Source organism: Hippocampus comes, unplaced genomic scaffold (assembly GCF_001891065.2).
Source record: "Hippocampus comes isolate QL1 unplaced genomic scaffold, H_comes_QL1_v1.1 scaffold20, whole genome shotgun sequence".
In the NCBI taxonomy this organism is placed as follows: Eukaryota; Metazoa; Chordata; class Actinopteri; order Syngnathiformes; family Syngnathidae; genus Hippocampus; species Hippocampus comes.
The window spans coordinates 810,973-825,985 of record NW_017805462.1 but is presented as its reverse complement, the minus strand read 5'-3'; the positions used below and the strand labels follow the sequence as shown (position 1 = coordinate 825,985).

The following is a 15,013-nucleotide window of genomic DNA, read 5'->3' as shown; positions in this document are numbered from 1 at the left end:
GGGTTCAATTCAAGTTATTGGAGAGTAACTAAATTACCTTTTGAAGGTAACTGGCCACACCGGGGCAGAGTATGGCAACAAAGTTCTCCAACTCCTTTTCTATGCAATAAATGTGTTTTGCTCTTCAGCGTGCAAATGTCAGCCAATGCAAACGAGAAGACGAATCATTCTGGCATGGCACGTGTCGTACGGGGGGGCTGCTGGCATCGGCGCGCACGCCAACATACGATGGGGGCTTTGAGAGTTCCGGGGTGCGTCTGATTTGTGTTGATCCTCCACATTGAGCATGATTTCAGTTGGGATTATCTCCCAGAGGTAATCTATTCATAGCGCCCGTCCGGGTCAGTGTTTAATGAGATTACGGGTGGGATTACGCTTATCTCTTTGAAATGTGGAAAAACAGCAGGTCGCCGCCCGTGGAAGGCGAGCATCTGTGCTCTGTTGGACCACACGGAAATAGAAGGGGGGCCGTCAGGGACAAACGCTGAATTTCAGCATTTTATCGGAAAGCATTTCAGTCTATACGGTATGTGAGAGCATTTTAGCAGTGCGCATTCATCCGTGTGTGTGTGTGTGTGTGTGTGTGTGTGTGTGTGTGTGTGTGTGTGTGTGTGTGTGTGTGTGTGTGTGTGTGCGTGCGAGCGTTTCACTTGCGCGCGGATTTGAATTGCGGCTGCTAAGAGGCTTTTCAGTCGGAAGGGCTGCCCGCCCTTCTGGGTTTTCACACTAAAGCGCACCTCTTCAAAGTCTTTCACCTTGCGAGTGTGTGTGAGCTGTAATCCTGAATTATGGATCAGTGCCTCTCCCCCGTTTGAATTTTCACACTTCCTGATCTGATCCTGAATCAGCGACCGTCCCCTCTTAAGAACTGTACAGTATAATCTTGGTGTGTCTCCATTTTAAACACATAAAGCACCGTCTGAGTCGTAAAATACACTTTTTTCCTTGAAAAATGCTGATTTATTCTCATAACATTCACTTTTGCTCCTAGATCATTGGCCACTTTTTAAGTGAATTAAATACCACTGCGGTGTTGACACATAGTTTTTAATGGGTGGGCGTGGAAAAGGGTCTCGCCAGTTTGTCCGATTCGACTTCTGAGTAACTGTAATTGCAAACCTTGCATCGAATTGAGATCAGCACAGCTTTTGTGTTGAAGATAAAGATCAGGTGGCAAAACACGGCTTGTTATAGCAAATCTGAGGGAGAGAAATGGCAACCCGTTGGAAGTTTAGGCGCCTGACACTTAAGCAAAGCATGTGCATGTATGCTATTAGGGGAGTATGCATTGCAGTGGGTGGTAGAAAGTGTCTGCCACAATTGTGATTCATTTCTGAAATAGCACAAAATTCCAAGTCACCGTTCTGCTTGATATGTTCCTATTCACAAAAAGCTCCAGTTCTCTGCTTTTTGGTTCTGCTCTTGATTCCTAAAGAACGGAAAAAGATAACAAACTTTTATTTCCTGGTGAAAGTAGAGACTCTTATCGAAATGATGGGAGGTTTGGTGTTTATATTGTCACAGAACACAATGTTCTGTAGGTCTTGAAAGATCAGTAAAACGGCTTGTAGGCGATGAGTTAAGTCTATTGAGGATTACTGGGGAAGTGTCCTTGAGAAAATGTCTTCTCAGTAAGAGTGACCAAAAAGCCGCTAAAAGGCGCTGAATTGAGTCCATTAAGTGCTGCGGCGCACTCGACACGTCTGCCGATTTTCTATTCCCGCTTGTGACTGGCGCTGCATCGTCTCCAGGGACGTTAGTCATCGGTGACTACATTTCAGGTGATCCTCACAGCTAGCCGCGGGCTAACATGTTTACAACCGTCCTGGTGGAATAGGTCAAACGGGGCGGAGGGGGCAAAGTGGGGGGTGAAATGAACCATTAGAAGCAGACAGCGTCACACGAGCAAAAAAACAAAAACCTTGCAAATCTATGTGGACAAAACTATTTGGATGGAAGTATTTGAACACTGACAGGAAGCAAAAGGAAAAATATCGGGACTCAAACAGCAAGTGAAAAAATTGGGGATAAAAATGTTGGCAATTCCCACAAAGTCGTAAACCTGCAAAGACGTTGGGAACGTTGCGTCTCGTGTTCCAATCACAAAGTGTCCATCTGTCAGGCAGCATATTGGGCGACCAGTCAACTTATCCTCATTCCCGCAAGCGTCTCTGTCGCAGCTTGTCTGCGTGGGCGTCGCCTGCTGCCGCTGCTCGTGACGACCGAAGCGCCGCGTTTACACTTTGTGCCATGTTGACAGGTTGCTGTCAACTACGTGGTGCCAAAGCAGCAGGTGGCGCTAGAACCCTCAAACTGGCAGACATAAGCCAATCACAGAGCGACAAAGGAATGGATGGATGTCGACCAGTCCTTCACTTGCAAAACTGAATCATGCCTCCATCCATCGTTTGGGAAATTTTTTTTTCTTCAGTTTTTAGACGAGCTAGACGATTTGAGACGTCAGCGACGTATTGAAAGGAACTGTACTCGTATCTCAAGGCACCACTGGGCGGAAGTATCTTGCTACTTCTTGTTTTGCCGAATACCAAAGTGAAATAAAACTTTCTTATGTGTTACTGAATTTTTTTAATGATTATCGAGGGGGGAGGGGCGGCACACCAAATGACGGCTTTGACATCTGCACTTCTGAGTTTTCAAGTAAGCCAACATGTTTTAATGTTTTTCAGATGTTGCAGGAAAAAACACCCCCCCCCCCCGCAAAAAATGCTGTCCAACTTCAACCGCAGATCTGTGAGGCAGTCGTTCTGCCCGCTAGTTCACGATGCCATGTTTTTTGGTTTTTTTTCCATCTGAATGATTGGAAAAAAATAATCCTCCCTCATCACTCGTGTGTGTGTGTGGCGGCCTTTTCCACGTGTTTCCTCACATCTTAGCCCGTCGGAAGGCAAATCTGGGCCGGCGTGCCAAGCGTCCGGCCACGCCCCGTCTTTGCAGCGTTGCCACTGCAAAGACGGGTGCTGCCAGCGGGAGGTGTCACTCTGCCAGCTGCTCTTGGCACGTTAACACACCGAGGCAAACATGAAAATGTCTGCTGTCAAAAGGGAATAACCAAATATGGTTGGGATGGAATGGGTAATTAATTATTGGAAATTGTGATAAATTCTTCAACTTATATTTTGGCACTTATCAAACAAAGGTTAAATTCAATCCCATAAATCTCGTAAAAGATCGCTTGACTTTTGTAATTTGACTCGCTCGAAAGTGTAAATCGTGTTCGTCTTCGATCAAAGCCTCGCTGGCAGCCATCTTTCTGATGTGCGATGATGAGCGCGGTTTGGTTTAGCGCCTAAGCCGGACAAAGGTCAACAACGCACATCAGCCGGTCCAAGCAGGCCGTGTTTGCCCAGCTAAGCCGCTCAAATCCTCACATGTAAAAACTTGTCAAAAGAAGAAGAAGAGGAAGAGATGCCAGATTGCATCGCATCGCCTTTACTGTGCTGGGAATAGCTCTCCCTCGCCATTAAATCGCGCATTACATGACATAACATTCTCTGGTGCTGTTGGGATAATAATAATCATGGATGTGCTGGAACCAAAATTCAACCGGGAATAATCGCGGCCGTCACCTGCCGAAAAATAATCGTGCCAATTGAGAAGACTATACTTCAGCAAATGCGGTGTACTGCCCAAAAATGAGTGCGACCAAAACTGGTCGTGCCAATGCTATCAATGCAAAAGTTAGTGTAGAGCCCTGCACTATGTGAAAAAAATCTCTGTAGTTGTGATCCATCCTGGACACTCTGTGTTCAAAATTATTCACTCCTCTGTAGTCAACTATACAAAATTCCCTATGTAAAATATAGTTCTTGTGCATTTGCATTCGTTTCCCTCCCGAAGCGGCGGCGGTTTATCTCCTGCGTTCAGCGACGAGTGAATCCCCCCACCCCCCGCGGCTCCAAAACAAACGCTTAGCATCTTTTGCATGGGCTCACGTGAGCCTGAGTCATGATCTGCGGGCTTTAGCTTTCAAAGTGTCCCACTTTGAAGACGATTGTGGATGACACGAGGATTGTTGCTTGGCTGCGTGTCAGTGGCACTAATGTCTGAGGAGTCGTGTCGGTTCGTGTTGTTGCCATAGTGATGTGGTCCGGGTCAGCCCGGATGATCCTGATCTTGTTTGATGAAAATATACAGGAAGAAGGAAAACATAGTGAGTTGGTTAGTGAACAGACCCTGATGTGAATGCTGGAAATTCCGTGGAAATAACTCACGACATAATGATGATGATCCCAAAATATGTTCATATCATCTCACACTCATTTTGCAACAGTCCCTTAACAAATAAATGGCTTAGGAAGGATTTAATTTAGAAGTTCAAGATTGAAACTACTTTCCTACAGGTGGGTGGGATATGTTCCAGACACACCATGATAGGTGGAAAATCATATCAAAATAACTATTATTATTATTATTATTATTATCATTAAATGACATATTTTAATTATTCCTTAGCACCCGGTCTTACTGTAAAACTGTAACATAATAGATGCAAACATTCTATATTTAAAAACCAAAATGTTCAACCAAACCTGTCAATTTGGCGAACAAGTCAGCTAGCTTAATGCTAACATGTAATGCAAAACACCTGAGACAAGCTAACAGAATTAGCATCAATGTAACACAGTACTATAATGAAACACCAAAATCTTCAAACCAACAAGATCATTTCATCTAACCAGCGTTGGCTAGCTTAATGCTAATATGAAAGAAAAACGGCCGGAATTTATAGCTATGAAATAAAACAATAACCTTGAACAGCGCAATAAATGAAGATTCACTGTAAATAAAATTGACTTGAAAAGCGTAAAATGTACGTGTGTGTGTGTGTGTGTGCGTGTGTGTGTGTGTGTGTGTGTGTGTGTGTGTGTGTGTGTGTGTGCGCGCGCGCGCATGTGTGACAGACGTGCACTCGGCGTGTCCATTGTTAACTTGTTTTCCGTGCAACATGTTCCCACTTGTAATGAGTACTCGTTAAAAACATCCACCTGGGTGGTGTTTGCCATCTTCCAAAACAAAACGTTGCAGCTTGTGTGCTTTTTTAATTTGCGTCTCTCCATCCTTGGGGACCTGGACCTTTAGGGCCACAGCCAAGAAATTGAATCACTGCTGGCGTCCTGGGAGAGATTGGCAATAACACAGAGTGGCACGCCGTAATGGGCGTGCGCACGAATGTATGCGCGCGCGCGTTCTGTGCGTGAATGCGCGTGTGTGTGTGTGTTCACATGATGAAGCGTCAGGGCCATCCTCTCAGACTCCCACACGGCATGCGAGCGGGATAGAAATACTCGATTTCGCCCACCGCCAACCGCTCACCGACCGCTTGCCACCTGTTCCGACGTCACGTTAAGAATGGCGGAGGTAGACTTTATCCTTGGGGGGCGGGGCATGTGATGGCTAAGGCTATCTCAAGGGTTCCGCAAAACCAACTTTTTTTTTTTTTTTTTAATAAACAAATTCCCCACAAAATCTCCAGAAAACGCTGATAGATTCATTATATGTCCTCTTTGGAGGACTAGAGTAAACACAGGGGGAAAAAAATCCTTTTCGGCAAACGTATGCTATTTGAAGCAAAAGGAGGGGAAAAAAAAACCCATACATCAAAAAATGAAATTAGCCTCTTCAAAAAACATGTTGCCAATCAAGAAGCTTCATTTTGGCCATGTAATGATGAAGAAATTTCGGCATTGCAAGTGAGAAAAATATGATCTTGGAATTTTTTATTTTTACAATGATGACCTTTTCAGTGGTAGTAACTACAGGTAATACTCATATCAGTAAACTCCATAAAGTTTCAAATCAAAATGAAACTCCGGATGCATGTACCGTTATTGTTCAAATACGAAGAAAATGGACCATCAATTAAATGTATTCGAAAGATTTTTATGCATAATACTAACACACAAAAAGCATTTGAGGTGCAGGCTGTCTTCCAAAATCAACCATTAAAAAAAAAAACAAAAACGAATGCATTATGATTATCATGAAATATTTTGCATTTTACACGAAAGATGATGGGAATGTGCAGATCCATCATTCTGAGGCCCCGGGTGATGAAAATGCAATCAGAGTTTTCCAAGTGACCCCAAAACTTTTAATAATCGTGTATATGACATGAATCACTGCCTGACTTTCTGAGCTATTTATAGATTACAGCTCATGAGTCACTGAGTGACTTCAACAGTCAGGATGTATATAACATGAGTCATTGTGTGACTGACTGAATGGCTGTAAAAGTGCTCGTGTATTTTGGAGGAAGAAAAAAGCTCCAAACAGGTGAAGCCTTTCACTACGAAATCTGTCTCGGAAAACTTTCACCGATGTGCCGTCCGTGTCCCAATTTTGGAATGCGGTTATGTTATCAACTACTCCATTTAGCGATCGAGTCATCGTACGGATTTCAATAGGTTGCTTGCATAAGGAAGGGAATGCGGTGTAAAAACTGTGCCAAACATGTCATTGCTGTGGCGACCCCCTGAAGGGAAAAGCGCATTTTTTGTCTGCACTATCAACTTGTCACCAATAGAGGGTGCTAATTACTGTGAAAAGGTCAGGAGTCGTATAACTGCAGCACGTTGTGAGTTTCGTGTCGACTGGAAACGTCTGTGTGGGTTGCTTAACATGGCGCCGGCGAAGTATCAAAGCAAAAATTTTGTTTTAACCTATTTTCGTGGTCGACTTAATTTTCCGATGCGAAAACTTACTTCTCCACTTTATGACTTGACCTTGACTTTTTACCATAATGACACTCATCACATGGTTAGACGAGGATTTTTTTTTTTAGCAAGTCAGTCGGGTGGCAGGTGGTGTGTATGTAACAGCCAGACGCCTCTCGTGGGCCAGCATGAGCGTCCTGGATGACCTTTGACACAAAATCTAATACCTGCCCACACTTGTCCTCCATGCTAATTACCCTCGGGAGTGTGTGTTTGTGTTTGTTACAGTGGCTGTTTGCACTGTGTTAAATCATCTCTGCCCTCCGACAATGAAGAGATGAAGGTTCTGTGTCATTTGACCTGCTGGCCATCGCATCCAACGAGTTGTACAAACAACCTGAAGGCTTTAAATGGTCTTCGGTAATGAGAAGTAAAAGTAAACATTCCGCGGAAAAGACAAACTCAGGTCTGGTGTCGGGTCAAGTGTTCTGTCTTATCGACATGATGACAGAGCCCAAAATTAGCAGCGGCGCTGTGATATTTTGACGCCAAACTGCCTCTTCACTTGCTTCTTCTCGTCAAGAACCACGTCAAGATTCACCCTTTAACACACCAATAATGATAACCTGATAACATGATAAGCCGTCCACTGTGGTAACCGCTGTCCCTGAAAGGGTTAATGTCAAGAACCAAATCAAAAGCCAAGTCCAGAGCAAAGTAAACGGTTAAAAAAAGCAATTCAAGAACCACATGAACTCCTTGCGTGGCAGTCGTTCACCATCTTGCCAGCTGTTTTAGACAATTTTTTTAATGATATTTCAGGACCCACAAAATTTGGGGTTCCATCACAATATAATGCACTAGTACAATCTTTTTTTTTCACACACACTCCGCACCCTCCACAAAAAAAAAAAAAAGATTGTTTCTAGCCTTTATCATTCTTTGGTAATCAGCAGTAAAACATCAGCCGGTTTCCCCCCAAAACACTAAAGATAAAATGACAAGACCGAGGACTGGCTTTTGATGATCAGGGACGACAAACCGCGTTGGTTTTGTCACGTCTGCAAGATGGATAGCAATAGGATCCCTAAAAAGCTACTGTTAGGGGAATTCGCTGAAGCCAAGCGATCTAGACTAAGACCAAGGAAGCATTGGAAAGACTGGAAAGTACGGACTTCGTGTGTCTTTGCGGCTTCCCAGAGTTCTGGTTTGGTTTGATCTGACAGGCGACCGTGACACCTAACATGCGGCAGTTCACTATACAATCAATCTATCCAAAACTATCCTCATTTTCAGTGACGCTAACCATACTAAGCTAGCTTGTTACTGATGTGTTGCAGGTGGCGGCCCAGACGGTTCTGTTCATGTGCATGAACACGGCCGGTATCTTCATCAGCTACCTGTCGGACCGCGCCCAACGTCAAGCCTTCTTGGAAACGCGACGCTGCATTGAAGCCAGACTTCGTCTGGAGACAGAGAACCAGAGACAGGTCAGATCCCCGCCGCATCTCCTCCTCAGAGCGTCAGCTTCAATTTCCAGCGGAGATGCCTGACGCCTCAGGTGGCCAACTTTGTGAGGCGTCGGCCCAAATGATTTTCACGAAGCAAATTAGTTCCTCGGTGGCATCGCTTGCTATATATGTATTGGGTGTGGTGCGCATAGTCTGTCTGATGTGATGCGACATGCCGAAAAGTTTGACGTGGATAGTGTTTGATGGATTTGTGTTGACAGCGCACAATGTTTGCGGCTCCGCTACTAATGAGCCCGCTGACGGGAGACAAACATGGACGTTGCATCGATCTGTTGTCACACAGACACACAAATGCTCTCTCGCTCGCTCGCTCTCACACACACACAACCACACATACACTCACATTGAGTGAGTGGCATTTGTTTACGCAGTGGAGTGGACGGTGGGTGAGGCGCAGAAAGCTTTTCTAGCATCTTGTTTCCTGGAAGCCTTGGGGCGTGTGAAGCTCAGCCATGGCTGAAATGGAAAGAGGGTCTCTGTTAAGAGCCAATCACAATCTAGTATTTGGGCCATGTGGAAAGAGGAGATGAAAGTCAGTCTGTCAGTCTGCAAAGTTTGTCTTTCATTGGTTTCATTAACATCCTCAAAATCAGTTCAAGATCCAGATGCAACGTTCTTTTAAATTGTAAACATAAGAGCTCGGATCTAGATCCAGTTTCATGAAAATAATTCATAGTCTGGACTTAAAAATTCTGATCTACACTCAGTTTTGTTTTAAACCGTTCAGATCTCGTTTCATTGTGTTCATAAACTGGACCCAACGGGTCTGATCGAACCTTACTGTGGATGTAAACTGAATTTAAAATTACAGATTTAGATCTAGCAAGGCAATAAGATGGACCAGATTCAGATACGATTTGCTTGTAAATTTCACCAAATAGTTCGGATCCACCTCGAGCATAAACTGGACTGAATTGCTCAAATACAGATGCCATGTGGTTGTAAAGTGGACTTAAACGACGTTAGTTCCAGTCAAATCCAGATCCAATGTTATTTTAAACTGTCCCTTCAAAATTTTGCTCCAGATCCAGGATCATCCTAAACTGGACCTTAAGAGTTCAAATCCAGGTCAGGTCCAGTATGGCCATAAACTGGACTTTGGTGAACTTTTGCAGCTGTTCATTTTTGAGAGAAAAATTCCCGTTATTTGCATCCGTCCCAACTTATCAATATGCAGCAAATATTTTGTGTCTGAGAAGTTGCCCCCTGAATAAAACCTGCAATGTTTCCGTCGCGTTCCCAGGAGCGTCTGGTTCTGTCCGTGCTACCTCGCTTCGTGGTTCTGGAAATGATTAACGACATGACCAACGTGGAGGATGAGCACCTCCAACATCAGTTCCATCGGATCTACATCCACCGCTATGAGAATGTCAGGTCAGACTCAGTGAGTGCTAAAAGGGCCTATCTCGCTGGCAGAGACATCTGATCTCAGCAGGAAGATGACTCGCAGAGTCCAAGTCGCCGGGAAGTTGCCGCAGAGATGTTGCAGAGCTGTCATGGCGGTGTCGCGGTGACCTCCAGGCGAAATGGTCTCCTTTACACAAGTGAAAGTGTCTTTGATTATTATGCCAGGCCAGTGCGGGCTCGATCACGTGGGCTTGTGGGTGAATCGTTGTTGTGCGGCAATGTTTCCACAATGTCTTCTCCTTCTCCTTAACTCATTCAATGCCAGCCGTTTTTCTCAAATTGCGAGAGCCAACGCCAGCCGTTTTTGACTATTTTGACTCATTTTTGAAGGCCATCCATCCATCCATCTATAGCTCTTACCATTATTTAGTAAACAGCAGTCAAACATTTTTTTTGCCTTTGTGATACCTCAAATATCTAAACAATGCTTTCCGAATAAAAAAACAACATAAACAACACAAAAAGATCACTTTGATTGTAAAATAACAGTTTATTGCAAGATAAACACTGCACTGATGCATGAACAATGCATAAACGTGTGTGTGTGTGTGTGTGTGTGTGTGTGTGTGTGTGTGTGTGTGTGTGTGTGTGTGTGTGTGTGTGTGCGTGTGTGTGTGTGTGTGTGTGTGCGTGCGCATGTGTTCGTCAAGGATGACGATGGGCCTTCATCTTTTTTTATTTGAAAAAGCTCCGTTGTAGAGTTAACTGCCAGTATTTATCCATGTTCTCAACACCGCACTGCTTCCGCACGTCACCTCACGATATAGGATTACCGTGGGATTGCCATATCACACCCCACACCTCCTCACACTATGACCAAGATCTGATCGAAGCCACTCCTGTCATCCGGTGGTGATTCATCATCCTGAAATCATTCCCACAGCCTGACTGACTGAGGAAGTGCGCGAAGTAGTTTAGTTTAGCCATATTTTTTCATTTAAAAAAACCCACCTAAGCCATATTTATACGTTTTAGCACTAAATGATTGGGTCGTGGAAATAATTTGTCTCAGCGATGTCTCAGAGACCTGCTGAAGACCTGAGAAGTCACGGTGGTCTAGCCCAACAAGTGTTTGGTAGACGTCACAAAGAAGGAGCAGAGATGTCTGAAATTTAATGTCTCCACAGTCGCAAGTCTTGGAAATGTCACGGAGAACTCGTGGAGTCATCTCCCTATTTGCGAACAGAATTGACATCACAAAGACCTGGTGGACACTTGAAAAAGTCTCCAAAAAGTCTCAGAAAAAAAAATTTAAAGCTTAAAATCCATTGCGACTCCCTGACTATTCTCCAGGAGATGTCGCGGGGACTAAAGTCGCCATCAGGTCTCCAATTAATTTCCAGGCCAGTGAGATAGGCCCTTAAACGAACGCCACAAGAAAATTGCCGTTACTCTCTGCTGTGGGATGCACGGTACGAGCGGGGCGCCGCTTGTATCGTCCTTTAGACTTGATGTGAAAAGTCAAGATTGTCCTCCCAGTTGAACCCCCAAAATGACGTTTCCGTGTTTTATCCAGCATTCTTTTCGCAGACGTCAAAGGCTTCACAAATCTTTCCACGACACTGTCGGCTCAGGAGCTCGTGCGGATGTTGAACGAGCTTTTCGCACGCTTCGACCGCCTGGCACATGTGAGCACGGCGTCCGATTGTGTGCGTGTGTGTGCACGCGTGTGTGTGCGCATGTGTGTGTATGCAGCGTTACCTGTGGGGAAGGCTAAAGCGGTCCCGCTGTGCTTTACAGGAGCATCACTGCCTGCGCATCAAGATCCTGGGAGATTGTTACTACTGTGTGTCGGGCCTTCCCGAGCCACGGCAGGACCACGCCCACTGCTGCGTGGAAATGGGACTGAGCATGATCAAAACCATCAGGTGACCGCTCAAACTGATGCCAACCGCTGCAATGGTTCACTCTTTGAGTGGAAGCCTCATGACAAATTCCAGAAGTGTTTGGAAATCACAGACCTACATTTGCACATGGAAATGCATGCTTGTTTCCATACAAGGACATGACGAAACAAAGGCACAGAGTCAAACAAATTGCCTTGCGATTGGCTGGCGACCAGTCCGGGGTGTTTGTAAAAGACCAAAATGTTCTGCTGAGGGTTTGTTGCAAAAGAAAACCATGAATATCAAGGAGAGTGAACTTTGGTTTTGCATTGTGTGTTGTGAGATATGTGCGCTCGCGCACCAAACACGATATCGACATGCGCATCGGGATCCACTCGGGCTCGGTGCTGTGCGGCGTGCTGGGCCTCAGGAAGTGGCAGTTTGACGTCTGGTCGTGGGATGTCGACATCGCCAACAAGCTCGAGTCTGGAGGCATTCCGGGGTGAGGACGCACCACGCCCTCGCTACACATCCATCGTTTTCTTCACATACTCATAATGCCTCACTATCGCGCATTCATTCTCGCTGCATGTTTTTGCTTCGTCATAAATACACTTCCTCAATGTATGCCCAGCACTTGAAATAAGCAGTTTTACATGACAGTTTGCAAGTCAAAATTTGCAGGAACAAAACGCAGATTTTTTTTTTATTTCAACCGCAAAGTCCCAAAAAGCTTTGCTGCACAGGAATACTCGTCATTCATTATGGAGGATAAAGAATCCATACCTGTCAGGATTGTTATGTTGTCTGTGTCTATGTGTCGCTACACCATTTGTGTTTACATACATTGCTTAAAGAGTAACCACATCGCCACTTAAATACTAATTGTGAGCCCGTATGCGTATGGGGTATCTCATTCTTGAGATAAAGCATTACGCTAGCGGAGGCGATGTGGTTCTTTCATTACATGTGTCTCTTTCCTCTGCTTTCTGTTTGGTTTGATGGTAAATTGTAGCTGGGAGTGGCAATAAACTGCATGAAGCCTCTCAGTTGGATTTTTTTTTTTTTTTAGAATAATTACTAATTGCCAAACAGCTGCTTGCCATCTAGTGAGCTGAGTTGAATTCGCTGCCACCATGCAGCTCTCATGGCTCAAACTCGTCCTGTTGTCAAAGCAAAAAAACAAAACAAAATCAGCCGATCGTCTGCTCGTATGTTAAAAAGCTCGTAGGTCGGGTGACTCGTATGTCAAGGTGACATCTGTCCATCCTGATTGCGTGTCCGTCTCCCCTCCCCGCCATCACCCCGCAGGCGCATCCACATCTCCAAAGCGGCCCTGGACTGTCTGAACGGCGACTACGAAGTGGAGGCAGGCCACGGCAAGGACCGCAATGACTTCCTGCGCCGACACAACATCGAGACCTACCTCATAAAGCAGCCTGATGACAGCTTGCTGTCCCTCCCCGAGGACATCATGAAGGAAGCGGCCAGCGCCGCCGACCGCCGCGCCAGCGCTGCCACATTCAACGAGGCGTCCTGGAGCCCCGAGTTGCCCTTTGACAACATTGTGGGCAAACAGAATGTGAGTGCAGCCGTAGGCCCGCCCGCCGCCTCCAGGGGGCGCCGGAGCTCGCCACCGGGGATTGTTGGCATGCTTTCTTTTAGTCTCACCTGTGCTGGAAGGATGCTGTTGCTGTGGTAACAAGTGTGAGTATGATTGTGCTCGTGCATCCTCGTTTGTGTTTTTGCCACCATGACAAGGTAAGCTTCTTGTCATCACGGCGACGCCTGATGTGCGTGAGTGCACCTGTCATTCTTGTCTTTTTTTTTTAAACAACATACTGCACGTACATGCACATACTACAAACACATGACGTTTACTTTTAAACGTAGAATAGTTCAAATAAAGCATAAATACTGGAACATAGTTTAACATAGCATACGTACTATACAAAACAGTTGCATTGACGTCTGTGTTCAAGAAGTTCCCAAAGTCAGTCTTGTGTCACACGATGATGCCGAGCTTCGATGTTGTCTTGGCTGGCGCGAGCAACATTTTTGGCTCCCAATGAAGCAGAACCATATTTCGTTGAAATCGAGAGCATTGAGCCCTGTGACCTGTGGCTAACCTGCCAGCCGATGAGACAGTGCGGCTCCTTCACAGGCGCGTGGGTGTCATTTGATGTCCTGCATTTGTATTTCTTGAAAAAGTCCACGCACAATAGCGGCCAGCGGCTGTGCGTGCATATGAAAGGATCCTCGCAGGAGTTCTGAGGCGTCTTTTATGTAGACCCTTTGGCGCCGCTCCCTCCACAACCTCTCTCGATCTCCCTACTCTACCTTGTCTTCCTGCGCTACCCACTCTCTCAGCTCGCTGTACTCTCCCTATCCTCTCTTACTCTACTTACTCGATTACTCTCCCTACTCTACTACTCTCTCTCTTTCTCTCTTTCGACTCCACTCCTCTCCCTACCCAAGGCACGAATTAAGCGGTTTCGCATCAGATTTTGCGAGGCAAAATTAGCATGTTGCCCCTCAGCTAAATACATAAAATAAAACTGAGAATCAACCGCCAAAACAATCACCAAAAGAAAGTAGACGAAGAAGAACCGCCGAGAAAAGAAACTTTGCTGGGGTCACGTTACCTACCATGGTGAGTCAGAGGTTGAGGAAAGCTCTGTGTTGCTTACGGCGCAGCAGCTAGCTTGGCATCGCTCTGCCGCGGAAGCTAGCTAGGAACAAGCTTCGGCTGGCTACTAATGCTGTCTAAACCCATCGCGGAGTCACTCCTAAGTCAGTAATCATCGCCTGTCGTGAATAAGCTACATTTCTGAGACGTAACAACATAATCTCGAAGGGATGACGAGAAAAGACGAAGAAGCCATGCTAAATGCTAAGGTGATTTAAGATTGAGATGGCTAGCGCGTTTGACACAGAAATTAAGTGCTTGGGCGATACGAGTCCACTTTTCACAGACGTCTGGCTGGAACCACATTAAAGCGGAGAACATCCGACTTTGAACAGCAAAATAGCAGGCAAAAGGTCAAGGTCAAGGTCATCTTTATTGTCAAATATGCTTTATGTATGACATGCAGCATAGATGAAATTTCTTCTTCTCTATCCTCAGTGCAAACATGCAAACATGCTGTGCATTAAACACACACAGCTAAGACAAGATAGCAGCTACGCTGTATAAAAAGTACAAAAGTACAAAAAAAAACGTATTGATTCAGAAAAAAGAAAGAAAGAAAGAAAGAAAGAAAGAAAGAAAGAAAGAAAGAAAGAAAGAAAGAAAGAAAGAAAGAAAGAAAGAAAGAAAGAAAGAAAACCAATTGTTATTTGTTATATTGTCATCGTATGATTGTCGAATAAAATTTTGCCCCGGATGCTAGCTACCTAGCGTTCCTCATAAAACACTTGCTCCACAAAATTAGAAAGATGCTCCTTGATTTGCAAAATCGCTTCCCAAAAAAAACAAACTATTTTGAGCCTTGTTATGCTACTCTCTCTCTCTCTCTCTCTCTCTCTCTCTCTCTCTCTCTCTCTCTCTCTCTCTCTCTCTCTCTCTTTCTCT

General features: G+C 45.1%; 1 protein-coding gene across 3 annotated transcripts in view; it reads left to right on the top strand.

Annotated features, from left to right (window-relative positions):
* The window catches only part of adcy8 (adenylate cyclase 8 (brain)), a 48,899-nt gene that overhangs the window by 20,317 nt on the left and 13,569 nt on the right, over positions 1 to 15,013 (top strand). For all 3 annotated transcript variants that reach the window (XM_019875009.1, XM_019875010.1, XM_019875011.1), the window contains 6 exons: positions 8,015 to 8,164; positions 9,450 to 9,580; positions 11,130 to 11,241; positions 11,354 to 11,481; positions 11,783 to 11,941; positions 12,751 to 13,021. In XM_019875009.1, the coding sequence (XP_019730568.1) occupies positions 8,015 to 8,164; positions 9,450 to 9,580; positions 11,130 to 11,241; positions 11,354 to 11,481; positions 11,783 to 11,941; positions 12,751 to 13,021 (951 nt within the window). The remainder of the gene's footprint in view (positions 1 to 8,014; positions 8,165 to 9,449; positions 9,581 to 11,129; positions 11,242 to 11,353; positions 11,482 to 11,782; positions 11,942 to 12,750; positions 13,022 to 15,013) is intronic.